The 21340-nt window shown below is 40.8% G+C and overlaps 1 protein-coding gene across 2 annotated transcripts; it reads left to right on the top strand.

Annotated features, from left to right (window-relative positions):
• Positions 1–4984: 4984 nt before the first annotated feature.
• CFAP161 (cilia and flagella associated protein 161) lies at positions 4985–19338 on the top strand. Of its 2 annotated transcripts, XM_010380170.1 has the most exons (7): positions 4985–5118; positions 6007–6096; positions 6594–6826; positions 8125–8209; positions 14056–14214; positions 18241–18314; positions 18720–19338. In XM_010380170.1, the coding sequence occupies exons 1-7, from the start codon at positions 5050–5052 to the stop codon at positions 18913–18915; spliced, it is 906 nt and encodes a 301-aa protein (XP_010378472.1). In that variant the 5' UTR covers positions 4985–5049; the 3' UTR covers positions 18916–19338. The 2 variants fall into 2 exon arrangements, with proteins under 2 accessions (XP_010378472.1, XP_030787291.1); XM_030931431.1 differs by lacking the exons at positions 18241–18314; positions 18720–19338 and adding an exon at positions 17622–17761 and having other exon boundaries at positions 4990–5118.
• The last annotated feature ends 2002 nt before the right edge of the window (positions 19339–21340 follow it).

Raw genomic sequence — 21340 nt, 5'->3', positions numbered from 1 at the left:
AAAGTCCAGGACCAGATGGATTCACAGCTGAATTCTACCAGAGGTACAAGGAGGAGCTGGTACCATTCCTTCTGAAACTATTCCAATCAATAGAAAAAGAGGGAATCCTCCCTAACTCATTTTATGAGGCCAACATCATCCTGATACCAAAGCCTGGCAGAGACACAACAAAAAAAGAGAATTTTAGACCAATATCCCTGATGAACATTGATGCAAAAATCCTCAATAAAATACTGGCAAACCGGATTCAGCAGCACATCAAAAAGCTTATCCACCATGATCAAGTGGGCTTCATCCCTGGGATGCAAGGCTGGTTCAACATTCGCAAATCAATAAACGTAATCCAGCATATAAACAGAACCAAAGACAAGAACCACATGATTGTCTCAATAGATGCAGAAAAGGCTTTTGACAAAATTCAACAGCCCTTCATGCTAAAAACGCTCAATAAATTCGGTATTGATGGAACGTACCTCAAAATAATAAGAGCTATTTATGACAAACCCACAGCTAATATCATACTGAATGGGCAAAAACTGGAAAAATTCCCTTTGAAAACTGGCACAAGACAGGGATGCCCTCTCTCACCACTCCTATTCAACATAGTGTTGGAAGTTCTGGCTAGGGCAATCAGGCAAGAGAAAGAAATCAAGGGTATCCAGTTAGGAAAAGAAGAAGTCAAATTGTCCCTGTTTGCAGATGACATGATTGTATATTTAGAAAACCCCATCGTCTCAGCCCAAAATCTCCTTAAGCTGATAAGCAACTTCAGCAAAGTCTCAGGATACAAAATTAATGTGCAAAAATCACAAGCATTCTTATACACCAGCAACAGACAAGCAGAGAGCCAAATCAGGAATGAACTTCCATTCACAACTGCTTCAAAGAGAATAAAATACCTAGGAATCCAGCTTACAAGGGATGTAAAGGACCTCTTCAAGGAGAACTACAAACCACTGCTCAGTGAAATCAAAGAGGACACAAACAAATGGAAGAACATACCATGCTCATGGATAGGAAGAATCAATATCGTGAAAATGGCCATACTCCCCAAGGTTATTTATAGATTCAATGCCATCCCCATCAAGCTACCAATGACTTTCTTCACAGAATTGGAAAAAACTGCTTTAAAGTTCATATGGAACCAAAAAAGAGCCCGCATTGCCAAGACAATCCTAAGTCAAAAGGACAAAGCTGGAGGCGTCACGCTACCTGACTTCAAACTATACTACAAGGCTACAGTAACCAAAACAGCATGGTACTGGTACCAAAACAGAGATATAGACCAATGGAACAGAACAGAGTCCTCAGAAATAATACCGCACATCTACAGCCATCTGATCTTTGACAAACCTGAGAGAAACAAGAAATGGGGAAAGGATTCCCTATTTAATCAATGGTGCTGGGAAAATTGGCTAGCCATAAGTAGAAAGCTGAAACTGGATCCTTTCCTTACCCCTTATACGAAGATTAATTCAAGATGGATTAGAGACTTAAATGTTAGACCTAATACCATAAAAACCCTAGAAGAAAATCTAGGTAGTACCATTCAGGACATAGGCATGGGCAAGGACTTCATGTCTAAAACACCAAAAGCAACGGCAGCAAAAGCCAAAATTGACAAATGGGATCTAATTAAACTAAAGAGCTTTTGCACAGCAAAAGAAACTACCATCAGAGTGAACAGGCAACCTACAGAATGGGAGAAAATTTTTGCAACCTACTCATCTGACAAAGGGCTAATATCCAGAATCTACAAAGAACTCAAACAAATATACGAGAAAAAAACAAACAACCCCATCAAAAAGTGGGGAAAGGATATGAACAGACATTTCTCAAAAGAAGATATTCATACAGCCAACAGACACATGAAAAAATGCTCATCATCACTGGCCATCAGAGAAATGCAAATCAAAACCACAATGAGATACCATCTCACACCAGTTAGAATGGCAATCATTAAGAAGTCAGGAAACAACAGGTGTTGGAGAGGATGTGGAGAAATAGGAACACTTTTACACTGTTGGTGGGATTGTAAACTAGTTCAACCATTATGGAAAACAGTATGGCAATTCCTCAAGGATCTAGAACTAGATGTACCATATGACCCAGCCATCCCACTACTGGGTATATACCCAAAGGATTATAAATTATTCTACTACAAAGACACATGTACACGTATGTTTATTGCGGCACTATTCACAATAGCAAAGACTTGGAATCAACCCAAATGTCCATCTGTGACAGACTGGATTAAGAAAATGTGGCACATATACACCATGGAATACTATGCAGCCATAAAAAAGGATGAGTTTGCGTCCTTTGTAGGGACATGGATGCAGCTGGAAACCATCATTCTTAGCAAACTATCACAAGAACAGAAAACCAAACACCGCATGTTCTCACTCATAGGTGGGAACTGAACAATGAGATCACTTGGACTCGGGAAGGGGAACATCACAGCACTGGGGCCTATCATGGGGAGGGGGGAGGGGGGAGGAGGGAGGGATTGCATTGGGGAGTTATACATGATATAAATGATGAATTGATGGGTGCTGACGAGTTGATGGGTGCAGCACACCAACATGGCATAAGTATACATATGTAACAAACCTGCACGTTATGCACATGTACCCTAGAACTTAAAGTATAATAAAAAAAAAAAAAAAAAAATTCAAGCATTCAAAACAAACACAAAAAAAAAAAAAAAAAAGAAAGCAGAAGAGTATGTATAAGGGAAGCAAAATAAGATTAATAGCTGATTTCTCATCAGAAATAATGGAGGTCATGGTTGGACACGGTCCCTCATGCCTGTAAACCCAGCACTTTGGAAGGCTGAGGAGGGCTGATCGCTTGAGGTCAGGAGTTCAAGACCAGCCTGGCCAACCTGGTAAAACTCCATCTCTACTAAAAATACAAAAATTACCTGAGCATGGTGTCACATGCCTGTAGTCCCAGCTACTCGGGAGGCTGAGGCATGAGAATCACTTGAACCCGGGAGGCAGAGGTTGCAGTGAGCTGAGATCGTGCCACTGGACTCCAGCCTGGTTGATAGAGTGAGACTCTGTCTTGGAAGAAAAAGAAATAATGGATTCCAGAGGTAGTAGGATGGCATATTTAAAATATTGAAAGACAGAAAGAAACACTATCAACTAAGAATCATGTATCTAGAAAAAGCATCTTACAAAAATTAAGGTAAGCAAAAACTAAGAGAATGTATTGCTAGCAGACCTGATTTATAAGAAATATCAAAGGAAGTTATTCAGGTTGAAAACAACACCAAGCAGTAATTTGTATTCACAGAAAAATACCAAAGAGCACCAATAAAGATATTTCTTCTCCCAAGTGGTTTAAAGCAATTGTATAAAACACTATGTATTAATTGTATTGTTGGGTCTATTATGTATAGAAATGTAATATACTTGTCAAAAATAGCATTAAGGAAGTAGGTGGGAGCAAAGCTGTATCACTGTAAGGACTTACTGAATGACCCAATCATTAGAACCTTGTTAAAAATGTAGAGACTAGAGCTGCGTTGTTTTATTCTTGATTTTATGGGGAATATGAAAATATTTAAAAGGAAAAACAAACAAACATGACTGTGGAGTCAGAAAGTTTGGATTGAGTCCTTTCTTTGAGCAACTTTTAGCAGTTTGAATTTAGACAGCTAGCTTCTTTGAATCTATTTCGGAATTTATCAAATACAGTTAGTGGTATACTACCTGATTTAACTGCTTTGTCCTATGTGTCCTTCAGAAGTATCCTCGAATGTGGTGATGTATTGACAGAGCTGGTGGATTCACCAGTATGGGGAATGCACCTATTTTTATTCTACACTTCAGCCTGCCAGTTCAAATCCTTCCCAGTTCAGCTCCAAAACAGCCCCCCTCCCATCACTCAAAGGCCATCCAATTCCCATTCTCACAGTTCCTCAAGGCAGAAAGGATCCTTCAACTCCATGGCCCTTCATCAGTATATATATATTTATTGGAGATAGGGTCTCACTATGTTGCCCCGGCTGGTCTAGAACTCCTGGGCTCAAGTGATTCTCCTGCCTCGGCTTCCCAAAGTGCTATATTATAGGCTTGAACCACCACGCCAGCCTGTCAGCGCATCTTTAATTGCACTTTTCACAGTCTTCCTGAAGTAATTAGTTTTCATGAATTATCCTTTTTTTTTTTTTTTTAGACTGGGTTTGCTGAAGGGAGCGAAGGCTCCTGTCTTCCATTTCAGTCATGTCTTACTGGACACTAAATACAGGTAAATTACTGAATGCATTCAATCAGCATCAAGCCTCGGGTAGTCCTACGGTAACTGGTATCCCTCCCCTCCCCATAAAATAATATTTCGTTTTAATAATGCTGGCTACAGCAGAGTCTGGTTTTCTTAAGAGTTCATGCAAATCACAGGCTCGTGCTTTCACTTTGAGACCCAGGGAGGGAGGGAGAATGCTGTCAAGTCCGCAAAAATATGGACAACCTCAGAAACCTATCAACAGAAATATACTAACGTGGTATATTTTTTACTTTTAAGGCCCTGAAATTTTTAATTCTCCCTCCTTTCTATGCGATTTTGGTTTCCAAAAGTCTACATTGAACACGTATTGTTTTATTAGGGCGAAATTGCTGCTGCTGCTGCTGCTGCTGCTGATTACAAACAATAGGCTGCAAGCAAGCTGTGTTTCCATTTAAAAGCTCTTCTTTGCTGCCTCGACAAGCAAGGAGTACTCGATAGCACTTTTCGGTAGATTCTAATAAAAAGAAAGAAAGTTTTAAATTTCTCTCTCGAAGCACTTTGTCAGCCAGGCTTTTCCCTCTGCCCTGCAGTTAAGGAAATCTAAGAGGTGGAAGTGGGGCGGGCTGGAGGGCCACAGACAGCAGCTGACCCAGACGTCCCCTCTCCCGCCCCGGGGCGAGGCTGCGCGCTGTCACTTATTGGCCAGTAGGGTCCCGGACCTTGACCAATCTTCTCGGGCCGGGTCGTCATGGCGACGGGCCACGCTAACACCTGGTAGCGGAGGGAGGCCCACTTGCTGAACAGCAAGGCGCGATGGCGCAGAACTTGTATGGTCCGGGAGTCCGGATAGGCAACTGGAACGAGGACGTCTACCTGGAGGAGGTACGCAGGGTGTGGCCGGGCGCGGACCCGCAGCTCAGGAACTCCCAGACCCTCCTCTAAGTTCAGTGCCCTGCTTTGAGCGCCTCAAGCCTCCTCTCTCACCCAGCATACAGTGAATACCTCTAAAATCCTCGCCCCTCCGCCCCCTCCCCCTCACCCAATCTCTAAACTCCCTAGGAATCTCACCTGCCCAACAAATCCAGGTCTCACTGACCTCTACTCCGAGCACCCTGACTTTTCTTTCTGCGGGTCCCTTGGCCTCCCAAAGTCGGGCACCTTGACTCTTAAGCCCCTGGCCTGTGTCTCCCGTTTAGCCTAGAGTCCCACTAAGTCCCCCTTATTCCTTAGAGTCTGACAGCCTCAGGCTGTGGGCCAGGTGAGAACACAGGCTCTAGGTAGAAATAATATCCCTCCCCACTCCAACCCTGCCACACTTGCCCTCTTAAATAACCCTGAGTGTTCCTTTGACTGACATTGTACTCACTGCCTTATATTCCCCCAAGGTGGTCTTAACAAGGCTCTGAGCCATTCGTGTATGGGTCAGGTTGGGGAGTGGTGGACTTTCTAGTGTCAGTCATCATACAGTTAAGGGAAACTTCAGCAGGGGAGACATAGCCTCCAAATGTCACTCAAGATGGTATCTGGCTGGAGTAATTACTGGTGATGTTTCTTTTTCTTTGTTTTGCCTTTCTCATTTTTCTAAACATTCTATAATGTAGTAAAAATATTAAAGTAATGCTAAAAATGTTCCATCATTCCCATTATGCTCACATTACTTTTTTTTGTACTCAAATTTTGAGTTTTCAACTTGGAAGAGCTTCTGACCTCAAAGTTGTTAATACTAACATCTGTATTATTCAGGGCTACTGTTGTTGATTTTCTCTTTAGGAGCTTATGAAAGACTTCTTAGAGAAGAGAGACAAGGGGAAACTTCTCATACAGAGACGTAGAAGACTAAAACAGAATCTTTTGAGACCGGTAACTTTAAATTCAAACATTGTTTTCAAATTCTGTGTGAGTATATGTAAAGAAAAAAATTTCATAACTGAGTTACCATTTGGAAAATAACAGTTTTTAAAAACAAATTTTACAATGTTTAAATTCTTCTAAGATCTTAGAAACATAAAGGAAGTCTGCCCTAAATCATGTTTACCTACATTTTACAAATGAAGAAATAAATGAGTTAACATATACATAAGTAAAATGCCCTTTAGTTAGTAATCGACAACTTTTTCAATGTTGAATTTCTAGAATAATGAGGAAATCCATGTGATTTTCACCAGCTTCATTTGGCTTCATTTGGGATTACTGGGAGCTTTGCCTTGGCAAAGGCAAAGGGAAAGGAAGAAGGAACTAAGGGTTCAAGTGAAATCCTGAATGAAATGGGTACTAGTCTGAGAAGGAAGCAAATTGCCTTGGCCGTGACTGTTGAGGAATTGCATGGTTTATGTAATAAGCTACTATTAAAATTGTAGATGCAACTTTCCATGACTGAAGATGGTTATATTCATTACGGTGACAAGGTGATGCTTGTGAATCCTGATGATCCTGACACAGAAGCTGATGTGTTTCTGGGTGGGGACCTGAGCCTGTGTATGACTCCAGATGAAATTCAGTCCCATCTGAGAGATGAATTAGAGGTACCCTGTGGCCTGAGCGCAGTTCAAGCCAAGACCCCAATTGGCAGAAACACTTTTATCATTTTGAGGTAAAGAGACTTTAATTTGCAGTTCATTTTCATCATAAATATGTTTCACTTGCAGCTTAAAGATTCCTGGGTATTGGAGCCGCTGAGTGGAGGGAAAGGTTTTGTGAACATTCTCCATGATTTTCATCTTGCTTTGCTTACCTTGAGAGTTATTGTCAAGGGAACTTTACAATCCCTTTTTATCTTAGACAGCAGGATAATTGTGTTCAATTCAAAATGCTTAAATCATGAGTATTGGATCCAGGGAATTAAATTCATATTCTGCCTGGAAGCAAAGTGGCTTTTCCCTATAACGTTTTGGAACTCTTTTAGCTCATCTGAGTGTTTTCATTGTTCTTATTATGGCTATGTTATTTTTTACAATAAAAATGTATAGTTTAATACAAGGCGGCACTAGATGGGATTTGCTCTTCTAAAGTTAACTGTCCATTAAAAATGTATTTGAAGAGATTTTGAAAATGAACAATTAAATCCTTAGGGAAGAAATAGATATATGATCACAATGAAAAACTATTACTAATTCATATAACAGCAATGTAAGCATTGCAAGAATATATAGACCCGGACCAGGTGCAGTGGCTCCTGCCTATAATCCCAACACTTTGGGAAGTCAAGGTGGGCAGATCACTTGAGGTCAAGAGTTCGAGACCAGCCTGGCCAACATGTCGAAACCCCATCTCTATGAAAAATACAAAAATGAGCTGGGCATGGTGGCAGGCTCCTGTAATTCCAGCTACTTGTGTCAGTGAAGCATGAGAATCACTTGAACCTGGGAGGTAGAGGTTGCAGTGAGCCAAGATTGCACCACCAAACACCAGCCTGGGGGAAAAAAAGAATGTATAGACAGTTCTTCAAGTTCTAATTTAGATTTCTTTTGAATACATATGTTAAGACAACTAAAAATGGATCACAACCTCTGCTTCCTGAAGGATTAAGAGGAAACTGTATTAAATGTCTACAAGTGTGTTACCTTGGTTCTCTCTGAAGATGTCAAAGCACTTGACCAGAATTCCTTAGTATACATTAGCAAGACGTGCTTAGTTTTCTCTAACCAGAGGCTCACAAAGTGGGGATGCTTTGTGTTCTAGCTATGGTGCAGGGTAGGGAGTAGGGTGCTAGCTGGTTTTTAAGACCAAAAGAAAACACCATTTATTTAATTATTTAATTCAGTTACAGTATGTGAATATAAATTATCAAAAATCTGATTATAAACAAAATTGCATGCATAAACATAGAGTCATAGAATGATTCTAATACAGAGAGTTTACATTTACATTATACTTATTGTCCATGGACAGTGTACACAGAGATGCCACTGGTCAAGTCCTTAGATATGGGCAGGACTTTTGCCTGGGGATAACAGGAGGATTTGACAACAAAATGGTGAGTTATCACTTTGCATATCTACTTTGGATCAGTCCTTTCTGTTGCCCCAAAATGGGATCATAACTATCTACTGAAGTGGACAGAGAACTCTAGAGACATGGGCTCCATCCCTGACTTCACTATGGTTTCAGCTTGCAGCTTTTCACAGGCAGTTTTGGGCCAAGCCAGTCTTTCCTTTTAACTTCCCAAATTACAAAAACTACACCATTAAAAGCTAACATGGAAGGGGGGGAAACCATTTCACAATGCAGCTGGCAAAAAGCAAAAGTTTATATCACTTCCACCTGTAAATTAAATGATTGAATTCATTAATAGCCATCTGATACCTGTCAAATGTTGCCAATGCTAGCAAGGCATATTATCTGCCAACTTTTTTATTTGCACTTTTGATGATCAGACTTTTGCCTAGTATGGGAGTAAGGACAATTTGATTTGCTTAAATTTGCATAAATCAGGGAGCCTTGGGGATTAGGAAGTTTAATAGAACCAGATAGATTTGGGTTTGAACTTCAGATGCATACCTATGGGATGGGAATTGGGGTAGGTTATTTAATGCCTTTTGAGCCTGTTTCTCATCTATAAGATGGTGAGTATTAGTCTACCTTACTACATGCCAGGCAGTGTTGTACATGCTTCACATATTTTAACTCTCCTAATTCTCCAAACGTGCCTTTGAGGTAGGGACTATTTTACCTTTAATTTGCTGATGGAAAAACTGAGGCACTAAGAGGTTAAGTGATTTCTGACTCAAGTCACTCAGTTAGCAAGTAGCAGAGCTAGTACTATATCACATTTTTTATGGAATTAAAAATTCATTTACTATATGATGTAGCATTATTAATATTATTATTTTTGATACCACTAAGAAAACACAATGCTGCCTGCTGGGTTCAGTGGCTCATGCTTGTAATCTCAGCACTTTGGGAGACCAAGGCAAGAGGATCACTTGAGGCCAGGAATTGTAGACCAGCCTTGGCAACATAGTGAGACCTCCTCTCAACAAAAAAATTTTAAAAACATTGGCCAGGTATGCTGGTGAGCGCCTGTAGTCCCAGATACTCATGAGGCTGAGGTGGGAGGATTGCTTAAGCCAGAAGGTAGAAACTGTAGAGTTTGCACCACTGTACTCCAGCCTGGGTGACTAAAAGAGACCCTGTGTCAAAACAAGAAGAAGAAGGAGGAGGAGGAGGAGGAGGAGGAAGATAAGGAGGAAGAGGAGGAGGAAGAGGAGGAAGAAGAGGAGAAGGAAGAGGAAGAAAGGAAGAGGAAGAGGAGGAAGGGGAACAGGAGGAAGAGGAAGAAGAAGAAGAAGGAGGAGGAGGAGGAGACCCTGTGTCAAGAAGAAGAAGAAGAAGAAGAAGAAGAAGAAGAAGAAGAAGAAGAAGAAGAAGAAGAAGAAGAAGAAGAAGAAGAAGAAGAAGAAGGAGAAGCAGCAGCAGCAGCAGCAGCAGCAGCAGCAGCAGCAATGCTACCAACTAAACTTTGACACCCCACAGATGGTAAGTTGCAGCCTGATAAGTATTGACTTATTGAAAAAAGGGAGTAAATTACTATTTCTTAACCAGAGATTATCACCATTAACATTTTGGCTTATTTTTACTTTCCTATGTATTTTTTAAAACTTAGATAAATATACAGATAGGTTATTCTTTCTAAAATAACATTTTTAAAGCTTTTTAGAGTGACAAAAGCATTTAATGAGAGCATAATATATAATTGTGTGGCAGTATCATAATTTACCTAGCCTTTCTTCTACTTTTGGGCAGTTGGGTTTGGTCCAATATTTCTCTCTTATATGTAAAATTCCAGTGTGCATTTGTGTATAAACGCTTAAAACTTCCCCTCTCAAACTTCAAGTTAGGAATTCTACGTTTAGGATAGATTTTGGGGCAAAGAATTACTGAGTCAAAGAATATGAACACGTTTAAAAGTATTGATACATATAAAGAGTTCTTTTTGTAATGGGCTGTACCAATTTGCACTCTCAGCAACAATAAGAATGATCATCTACTGCTTCACTGATTGTATTAAATATCATAATTTAAAACTTTGCTAATTTGACAAGCAAACAAAATGAAAAGGAAAAATGATATGTAAATGTTGTACTACTTGTAATTTCTCCTATATTTTAAGTTTGTTCTCTTTCCCTTATCTCCTTTCTCTCTTGCTTCTTTTTTCTTTCTCCCTCCCTCTCCTCTCTCCTGCAGATCATTCATTTTTTGCCTTTGTGTTGATTTGGGTTTATATACCATTGATTACTAAATTTTGTCATATGTGTTGCTAAGATTTCCATTTGCTGCTTGGCTTTTAAGTTATAGTTGTTCTAATATTATATTTTTGAGTAAAATGTATCAGTGTTTTTCTTTGTAATTCCTTCCATTGCTTTTAAGTTTTAAAGACTGCTTTAGAGATCTGTTAAAAAGAAAAACTTGAATTAGCTTCTAGATGTTTGCAATTTGACTTTTGCTTACATTTATTATTTAATCAACTTGGGATTTATTTTGATAAAGGGTTTTATGTGAATATCTCATTTTGTCCCAGATGACTGATCAGTTATTTCTATTATCTCTTGAATGATTATTCCTTTCTCTACAGATGCATGACATTTCCCTTAGCATATATTAAATTACTGTATATACTACCCTCTCCTTCTGAGCTTTCTATTTGGATCCATTAAACTCCAGTTATCTATTTCTTTTCTTTTCTTTTCTTTTTTTTTTTTGAGACAGGGTCTCACTCTCTCACTTAGGCTGGAGTGCAGTGTCACGAATATGGTTCACTGCAGCTTCCACCTCCCAGGCTCAAGCAATTCTCCTGCCTCAGCCTCCCGAGTAGCTGGGACCACAGGTGCACACCATTATACCTGGCTAAGTTTTCAAAATACATGATTTATTTATTTATTTATTTTAGAGACGGAGTTTCACCATCTCTGCAATAACAGATATTATTGGCCATGGTCTTGAACTCCTGAGTTCAAGTGATCCTCCTGCCTCCACCTCCCAAAGTGCTGGGATTACAGGCGTGAGCCACTGCACCCAGCCCACTTGTCTATTTTTATTCTAGGACTATAGTGTCTTAATTATTAGAGCTTTATGATAGGGCTCATAGCCCTGTGACCTTGACAGCTCATAGGGCTAGTTGCCTCTCATTACACTTCTTTGTCTGAATTATGTTAGGAATTGGTTTCTCAGTTAAATGTAATGGTTATTTTTTCCAAGTCCCTCTGCCCCTGTGGGGAAAAGATTACTTGGTATTATATTTTGATTGGCATTGTAAAATGAAGTAAATTCACATATTAACATAGTAACTTTGTAAATTCACATAGTAACTTTGTCATATTTATTCTTCTGGGATATCTCTCCATTTATTCTCTCAGCAAAATTTTCTATCACCCAAGTAAGATTTTGTGTTTTCCTTTACATGGATTTGACAACGATTTTGTTAAGGGGTCTCCTTGGTACCTTGTATTTTCAGATGCTATTGTAGAGAGGTCCTTTTGATAGAGTAAGGATAGAACATTTGATAGAATAAAGGATAATTTCTCTTATAAAAATATAAGAAGGCTATTGATTTTTATATTCACCTTTGATGAAATAACTTACTCGTATTAATTCTATAGTTTTTTCAGTTGATTCTTTTATGTTTTCTAGGCAGACAGTTATTTAATTTTCAGATGATGACAATTTTCTCTCTTCTCCAATTCTTATACCTCAAATTTTGGTTTCTTGTCTTTGAATTAGCAAGCCCTTCTGGGCATTCATAGAAGCATTGGTGAAAGAGTGGCCCTTCTGGGTTAGTTCCTGATTTTATTATTGCGTTACTTTAGGTGAACAAAGGAGTTTGTGATTTGGACAGATATTATTTGCCTTTTTTTTTTCTTTTTTTTTTTAAGTCGGAGTCTCACTCTGTCGCCTAGGCTGGAGTGCAGTGGTGCAATCTCGGCTCACTGCAGCATCTGCCTCCAGGGTTCAAGCCATTCTCATGCCTCAGCTTCCTGCGTAGCTGGGATTATAGGCGCGCACCACACCTGGCTAAGTTTTCTATTTTTAGTAGGGACAGGGTGTCACCATGTTGGCCAGACTGTCTTGAACTCCTGACCTCAAGTGATCCTCCTGCCTCAGCCTCCCAAAATGCTGAGATTACAGGCATGAGCCACTGTGCCTGACCTTATTTGCCTTTTTAAGTTCTGGTTTTCTTGTTGCTCTGAAAGGCACCATCATCCAGGGCCAATGGCGAATCTACTTTAGGCTCATCTCCCTTCCCCACCCACATCCAGCTGATTACCAGGTCTCTTCCTCCATTCCTAGGCACTGTTCTCCCTTCATACTGCACTTTGGCCTGTTTCTTAATGCCCAGTGCAGCCCCTCAGCAGCCCAGGTCCCACTGTTTTGCCCTTTTAGTCTATCCTGACTTCAGACCATACTAGACAGGGTGCTGCCAGGGTGACCTTTTTTTTTAATTTAAATTTAAATTTTTAAAATTTATTATTATTATTTTTCATTTTTCAGGTTGATCTTTTACAAGCACAGGTGTGGTCACCGCCCATCCTCACTGGAGTCAGCAGTGGCTCCCCATTGCCCTTTGAATGAAATTCTGGCTGTTTGCTGTGGCATCTGAGGCCCTCTATAATACATCCTCACCCTCTCTGTGCTCACCCCCTCTGGCTTTCCAGCTTCCTCCTCAGAGCCTCTTTTGATCCCCCAGGAAAGTACTATACTCCTACCTCTGCCTCCTCCAGCTCATTGCAAATCTGCTGGACCTCCCTAACCAGAAAGGTGCATGCAGGTGCTTCCCATTTCTGTGCTCAATCGCCTCTTCTGCTAGATGGAGAACCTCATGAGGACAGTAACTCACCTCTGCCTTGCCCACAGTGCCTCACAGCACAGCCTTGCATGGGAAAGGTGCTTATTGGAAACCCGTCAAAATATGCAGAAACTACTGCCACATTCAGAGTGGGGCTTAACCAGTGAAGAACTAGCAAAGAACTAACATTTTGGACTTTTCAGCAGGATGAGGGTAGTTTCTTGGCAAGGTTACAGGCAGCCAGATAGCCAACATAAATTTTCAGCATGGACATCGATTCCAGAGGGGTGTGGGTCACCTTGGAGGCTCACAAATCAATATCAGCTGTGAGGATATTGATTTGAAGAATAATTCATTTCATGTGATGAGTTTAATGCAACATCATTTATATTAAATAAAATATTAGTCCATGGCTGGGCATGGTCGTTCACACCTATAAACCGAGCACTTTGGGAGGCCAAGGTAGGAGGATTGCTTGAGACCAGGAGTTCAGGACCAGCTTGGGAAACAGTGGGATCCTATCTCTACAAAAAATAAAAGAAATTAGCTTGGCATGGCGATGTGCACCTGCAGTCCCAGCTACTCGGGAGGCTGAGGTGGGAGGATTGCTTGAGCCCAGGAGTTGGAGGCTGCAGTGAACCATGATTGCCACTGTGCTCCCGCCTGGGCAACAGAATGAGACCCTGTCTCAAAACAAAAATGAAACAAAACAAAACAAAAAACCCCATTGATCCAGTTCCTATATCCTGAAGGGGAACAGGGGACAGGGAGTAGGAAGGAGAGAGGAAGATTGAGTTTGGTATTCAGAGGAAGGAGAAGTAGTTGGAGATGTGAATGTGTGTATGTATGTGTCTTGGTCTCAGCATGCCAGATGGCATACCTAAGGTAGAGGAAAATTGTGCTTTCTCATACAATCAGTAAGAACACAGTTTTTGAGAATTGCTTTGAATGTGCTTGCCATCCAGCCAGTCAACTGCTTCTTTATTCCCCAGCTTTTCACAGAGCTCTGACGTAGTGCATCCGCTTGCTGTCATTTTCAGTTGTATTTATCAAGTGACCACAGGACCCTCCTGAAATCGTCTAAGAGGTCTTGGCTCCAGGAAGTGTACCTAACAAATGAGGTCTCCCATATGAACTGCTGGCAGGCTGCCTTCCCTGACCCCCAGTTACGCCTGGAATATGAAGGCTTCCCCGTCCTGGTGAGTGTAGCATCGGGAAGACATGGGTGCCTATGCTATGAAATGAATGCAATTTATTCCTGTCTATAAACAGACTTATAGCTCAAATACCTCAAATGCCTTATGACTTTCTCTCTCTTTTCTTTCTTTTTTATTTTCCATCCATAACACACAGACTTACAGATCAAATGCCTTATGACTTTCTCTCCCTTTTCCATTTATTACACAAGTTTGGAAGGCACTAATTTACCCCATGGCAGCATCCTGCGTTAGAGTTTCTCAGCTCTGGCTGCACATGAGAATCACCTCAGGAGCTAAAAAGCTCAGGCCCTGTCCCTGATATCAGGTTAAGAACCACTGATGTGCGACCGTAAGGGTTGTGACACTTCTTCCTTTGCACTGTTTTCACTAAGGCCTCTGCTAAGTCCTAATTTTTAAGGAGTTTGAGGCCAGGTGTGGTGGATCACGCCTGCAATCCCAGCACTTTGGGAGGCTAAGGCAGGCGGATCTCTTGAGGCCGGGAGTTCAAGACCAGCCTGGGCAACATGGCGAAACCCCTGTCTCTACAAAAAATACAAAAATCAGTCAGGTGTGGTGGCACACACCTGTAATCAAAGCTACTCAGGTGGCTAAGGCATGAGAATCTATTGAACCCAGGAGGCGGAGGTTGCAGTGAGACAAGATTGCACCATTGTATTGTAGCCTGGGTGACAGAGTGAGACTCTGTCTTAAAATAAATGAATAAATGAATAAATAAATAAATATTAGCCAGGTATAGTGGTGAGCGCCTGTAGTCCCAGCTACTTGAGAGGCTGAGGTGGGAGGATTACCTGAACCTGGGAGGTTGAGGGTGCTGTGAGCCCTGATTGTGCCACTGGACTCCACTCTGATCAACAGTGAGACTTTGTCTCAAAAAAAAAAAAAAAAAAAAAAAAAAAGGAAGAGTTTAGAGAAGCCAAGGAGACAGCAGGGTAGCCACACAGTCAATTCAGTGGTCCTGCAGGACAGCATCATTCTCATTGTCACTGTGCGACATTTTCTCTGGATGCTGGGACCCATGGGACTGGAACCTGAAGCATGGTCCTGATGAGAAGGTCAGGGGGTCTTGTGGGCACAGAGTAGGCCTCCGTATTTCAAGGGCCAGAGGCTTTCCTGCTCATGAGGCATCCAGCAAACAGAATGAAGATGTGTTGGCAGCCACTGCGTTGAGTATGGAATTAGTAGCAAGCATGGCCAGGGTTTGCTTGCTACTGACCAGGAAGTGGCCGCGGTTGCAGGCCACTGAGTCCACCTGACGCAGCATGCCTGTCCCTCACCTCTGCCAGGTGGACCCTGACTTCACAAGGTTCTTTCTCCAAGCATGGAGGACATACATATTATCTACAATGAAACAAGCTTTACAAATTTTTCTCTTTAGCTGTCCTTTGCTAAGCTTTGCTCTTCTGAGAATTACCTTCTGGTTCCACAATTTAAACTGTCAGTGCTTCAGTTTCCCTATCTAAATTTGTGGTGTTAATAGTACCTACCTTGTGAGGTTTTGTGAAGACTAAATGGTTAGTACATTTAGAGTGTTAATTCGAAAAGTGCCTGGCTCATAGAAGGCACCCACAAGTGTTTCTTGTTGTCATGACTGTTGTTATATTGTTATTGCTGCCAGGTTTTTTTAGAGGTTAAGGGAGCAGTCAGTGTTCCAGGCACCAGGAGTTCTTTTCTCCATTATTGATTCACCTTATGACTTGAGGAAAGTCTCCCCAAGCCTCACTGAGATATGGTTACACATCTGCAAATGGGAAACCCAAACCTGTCTGAGCTACTTTGCACATGTCAAGGACCTCTGGCTAGAAAGACTGCCAGGAACAACTGTGTTTTAACAGGTTAGGTAGATTACTTATTGCAGTGAGGGAGAACACACACCCTGGGGAAGCATGTAAGAGGGTGTTAGGATGCTTATAGAATTTGGGCTTTGGTTGGATGGTGTTAGAGAGAATCCCAAGAAGTAAGGCTTTGCTCTGGACTGGATGCTGTAAGGAAGTCGGGGTAATTCTATGATTATTTATCTCAATAAATCTTATCTCTAGGGAGGGCCAGACTAGAGTGAGGACAAAGCTGTCATTAGCATAGAAGCAGCAGTCAGTCACTTATATTAGCTGGGAGAGGCCGGTATTTGGTATTTAGTGGCTTAGCCAATGTTTGTGTTTTATGTGTGTTCGGATATGATTATAGAGTGCTCTTGTTTTTGTTTTGACCCCTCATGATCACAGAGTGGCCTTGTCTGATGTGGACATTCTGTGAAGTTGATTCTGTTCCCAGGAGAACACTAAGGCCTACTTGTGAGTGCCAGGCCAACCCCTGGATGGCAGGGCTGCTTTTTCTTTCTTACACAGCTTTTAGCGTACATGAGTCAGGATTTTGAAATAATATATATTTTTCCTGATTATAAACATATGTTCACTTATGAAAAGTCAGGAAAGCACAAAAATAATATGAAAATTACCAGTAGTTCCACTTCCAGAGAAAGCCATTGCTTATCATTTCTTTTTACAAGATAGGACATCATGAAGATACTTCTTTTTTTCCATTGAATAACACCATTGGCCATATCTTGTGTGGCAAAGATCTTCTCCAGTATAACTTTGAGTGATGATTTCATCATACAGATACCTACAATAATGTATTTCATCCATCCATTATGGTTTGGCATCTACATTTTTCTGTGTCTGTATAAATATATGTACAGTCATGTGTCACTCAATGATGGGAATAAGTTCTGAGAAATGCATCATTAGGCAATCGTGGTCACCCTGACAGTGATTTTGTCATTGTGTGGACATTGTGAAGGGAAAATCAATCTTGGGACCTAAACTCACTACGTCAAAGCAAAAGTCAAGCTGGGAATGGGGTCACACAAACCTGCCTCCCATTTTGCTCTTAAATAGGATAGCTAAATATATATACACACACACACTATATATATATACACATATATATAATATATATACATATATACATATATTTTAAAGCTACGTACATCCCTCACAATTTGCCCCCTAGGAAATCCCTCATGGGCCCCCAGATCTTTACCTTAAAACAGTTATGTGGAATGTTACCCTGACAATGTAAAGCAATAGCTTCTCTTCACAATATGGGACAAAGGACAGAATTAAAAGGCATCCTTCTGCTCACCTGAGATAAAGGCATGTGTGAATGCTCCCTCTGCCCCGTGTTTATTTCATCTTATGTAAAAATGCAGATTCACTGAGCCCAAGAGGAATACATAAGTAACTATTTCTCTACCCCCCTCTCACATGTAAAATGTGTATTTGGAGAACACTGACCGAAAACTCAAAAGAACGCAACTGCTTGCCTCTTTTATTTATCCTTCTTTTTGTTGCTGTTGTTGTTTTTTCCTTTCTTCCTCTTCCCCCCAGTATCCGCTCTTTTCACTTTAAATATTGAGGTTCCCCAGACCCTCTTTGGGAAAAAGCATGGACCACCAATTTTTCCTGTTGTTCTGTGTTCTTTTTGGTGGGCATGTCCTTGACCTTGGCAAATAAACCTCTTAAAATAATTGAGACTCACCTCAATTATTTTCTTTGATTTACACATCGTAAATATACTTACGGAAACCTAGATGGCATAGCCTACTATACACCAAAGCTACATGGGATAGCTTTGTGTTCCTAGGCTACAAACCTGTACCCCATGTTACTATACTGAATACTGTAGGTAACTGTAACACAATGGTAAGTATTTGTGCATCTAAACACAGAAAAGGTACAGTAAAAATAAGGTCTTATGATCGTACATGTGGTCGCATAGGTGGTCCTTTGCTAACTGAAATGTCATAAAGTGGCACATGACTGTGAATATATGTAATTTTTTCCTGTGAATATATATAATTTATATAATTGAATAATGTATAGTGTAATTTCAAATTTTTGCTTTTAGGGAAGCAAATATTTTGCTTCCCTAAAAGCAAAAGCAAAAAAAAAAAAAAAAAAAAAAAAAATTTAGAATGCTAATAACACATTTTCTTTATTTGTTAAGGCAAATGCTAAAATTCTCATCAATCACTGTCACACAAATCGGGGACTCGCAGCCCACCGGCATCTTTTCTTAAGGTATTGTATTTCAGGGTACAACAAAATGCTGTGATTGGGGCTGGGGGCCATGAATATAAGCAAAGAAGCTCAATTGACAGTATATGGCTGCACATACAAAAAATGTCCTTTGCTGATGAAATACTGCCACATAGAACTTCGATGGTGTGAAAAATTATATTAGAGCCCCTTCTTTTATACAAGTTCTTCCCCTACAAGAAGATTTTACTTCTAATGGGATCCAACGGCCTAATCCTTGCCCAAATAGGGTGCAACCTCTCTGCAAACATATCCTATTTTAGAGATTCCCTAGCGCTTTATCCAGCAATCCACTTCTTAAGGTACTTTTGAGATTAAATTATTAATAACAGCTTATTGAGAGTTGTTATTCAGTTTCAAACCACAATTGATTCTCTCTTACTACAGCACCTATTTTGGAAAGGAGGCTGAGGTTGTAGCTCACACATACCTGGATTCACACAGAGTTGAAAAACCAAGGAACCACTGGATGTTGGTTACTGGGAATCCCAGGGATGCTTCTTCCACCATGTTGGATCTGCCCAAACCGCCCGCAGAGGACACTCGAGCCATGGAGCAGGCCATGGGCCTTGACACGCAGTAACGCGCCAAGCACGTGCATGTTTTCCCTGGTCCCGCTCTCATAAATGTAGCTTTAAAAGAAATTAACAACCTTAGTCATGCCTCAAGCTATTTTTGAATCAGATGTGGAACTCTCTGAGCACTATATTAAAACAAAGATTACATTAAGATTATTGAATTTGTGGTGACAGTCTAGGGCTGAAAAAAACAGCTCTGGAGAATAAATAGTATTTGAAAGTGACAAACAATGGCCCTTTGTTGACAAACAAATTCTGAAGAACTCAGCTTCCTCTACTTATATCCTTCATTGTCTACAAGGACAATGCATTACTTTTCAAAGTTATGTCTATGTAATTAAGCTGTTGGAACTATACTGAATTTTTGGTACCACATTTTCCCTCTTAAATGTACTAAAACACAAAAAGCTGACAGCTGTGAGCTGTGGCCTTACCTTGGAATTAAACATTTATATCTTTGTAAAACATCCTATTTTTGTTTCTACCTTTGGCTTTCGAAGTCAGGACCTCTACCTGATCAGTAACCTATTATTTTGTAATGGTTTTTTTTTTTTTTTTGAGACGGAGTCTGTCTCAGTCGCCCAGGCTGGAGTGCAGTGGCTGGATCTCAGCTCACTGCAAGCTCCGCCTCCCGGGTTTACGCTATTCTCCTGCCTCAGCCTCCCGAGTAGCTGGGACTACAGGCGCCCGCCACCTCGCCCAGCTAGTTTTTTGTATTTTTTAGTAGAGCCGGGGTTTCACCGTGTTAGCCAGGACGGTCTCGATCTCCTGACCTCGTGATCCGCCCGTCTCAGCCTCCCAAAGTGCTGGGATTACAGGCTTGAGCCACCGCGCCCAGCCTGTAATGATTTTTAAACTGCAAAATCTCTGCCTTGTCTTTGAAACTATCACATTAGTTGTGACACCCATGTGATTAGATAATTCCTGACACAGTAAATGCATGTCCTTCCATTTATTTGTTCATCTGTTCATTCTTCATTGAGTACCTGTGATGTGTAGGGTATTATAAAGGGATATAGAGTTTCCAAGTCTTGTGGATACAGGTAAACTATTAGGCTGGTTCACAAATATGTATACTGAGAGGTAGAACGTGGGATGTAAATGTGTTTTAAATAGATGCAGTTTCAGTCAATGCAGGTTGACCCTCTTCAAGAAGGCAGGCATTTTCCATCAAGTACTGCGGGATTTAGGGCAGTGCTTGCAGCCTTGGCTATGCATTGCATTCACTCTGGGAACTGTAACAATTACTGATTCCTGGTCTGAGCCCAGAAGTTCTGATTGAATGGTCTGGAGAAAGGATAAGATAATGATATATGCAGAGTTCTAAACTCTTCACATCTCAATGAGCATCTTTGTGTCCCACACTGGAGGTTACTGCAGAGGTGCTGTGTGCCAAAGTCACTGTACACAGGTCCATACAGTGGCTGCGTCCTAGCCAGCCAGTCTCCACCTGCTAGTATTCTAGGTTTCCATCAAAGTCCAGTTCAGTGTTAAAAGCAGATTATTAATACGTCCAGAAGTCATGTTAGAGACCACATATTCTAATCTCCATAGGACATAAAAAAAAAAAAGGAAAGAAAGAAAAGGAAGGAAAGAGAGAGAGAGATAAATACCCATTTTACAGCATCCTTTATAAATGGTGAACAAAAAACAGCTAGAAGTAGGTCTAGATCATTGGTCCTCAAATTGCAGACCCCTCCCAGGGACATTTAGCAATGTTAGAGACACTTTTTGTTGTCATGAGTAAAGGGGGCCTACTTCATCTAGTGAACAGAGGCCAGAGATGCTGCCAGACATCTTATAATGCACAGGACGGCAACCACAACAAAGAATTATCTGGACAAAAAAAAAAAAATTAGATTAGAAGGCCATTGTCCAGAAGAAGGGATAGAATCTGACTTGGTCCTGCCCCAGCTATGCTGTTTAGGAGCTGTGTCCCTGAACAAATCTCTAAGCCTGGCTCCTCTGTAAAAGTTATGGATCCATTCATCTGCTGATTCATTCATTCATTCATTCACTTAACAGATATTTTCCAGGAAATGGAGAAAAACAGCAAAGAACAAGACCTGATCTAACCCCAGAGAGTAGTGAAAATTAAATAAGAAAATTGGTATAAAAGCCCTTTATAATTTTGAGGTGCACAACAGACCCAAGGTAGAAATACTGATTTGTAAATAACACGAGGTGATGCATATAAGTGCTCACTTTCTAGCTATTTATTGTCTTTCATCTATTCTGAGAAGTACAGACTTTTCTTTTTCATATTTTAATACCTCTAAACTCAGTATGCATACATTAAAATGAAGTGCTTCACAATCACCGTCAGCCAGGCGGCAGTCACGCCCCCAGCAGTCACTGTAGTCAGTCACGGATGACCTGAGTGCAAACTTGGTCAGTGGCACTAATTCCTGGTGGCACTAAAACTGAGAC

This window comes from Rhinopithecus roxellana, chromosome 5 (genome assembly GCF_007565055.1).
Source record: "Rhinopithecus roxellana isolate Shanxi Qingling chromosome 5, ASM756505v1, whole genome shotgun sequence".
NCBI lineage: Eukaryota > Metazoa > Chordata > Mammalia > Primates > Cercopithecidae > Rhinopithecus > Rhinopithecus roxellana.
Note: the sequence above shows the minus strand (reverse complement) of the source record. Positions and strands in the feature narration are given on the sequence as shown.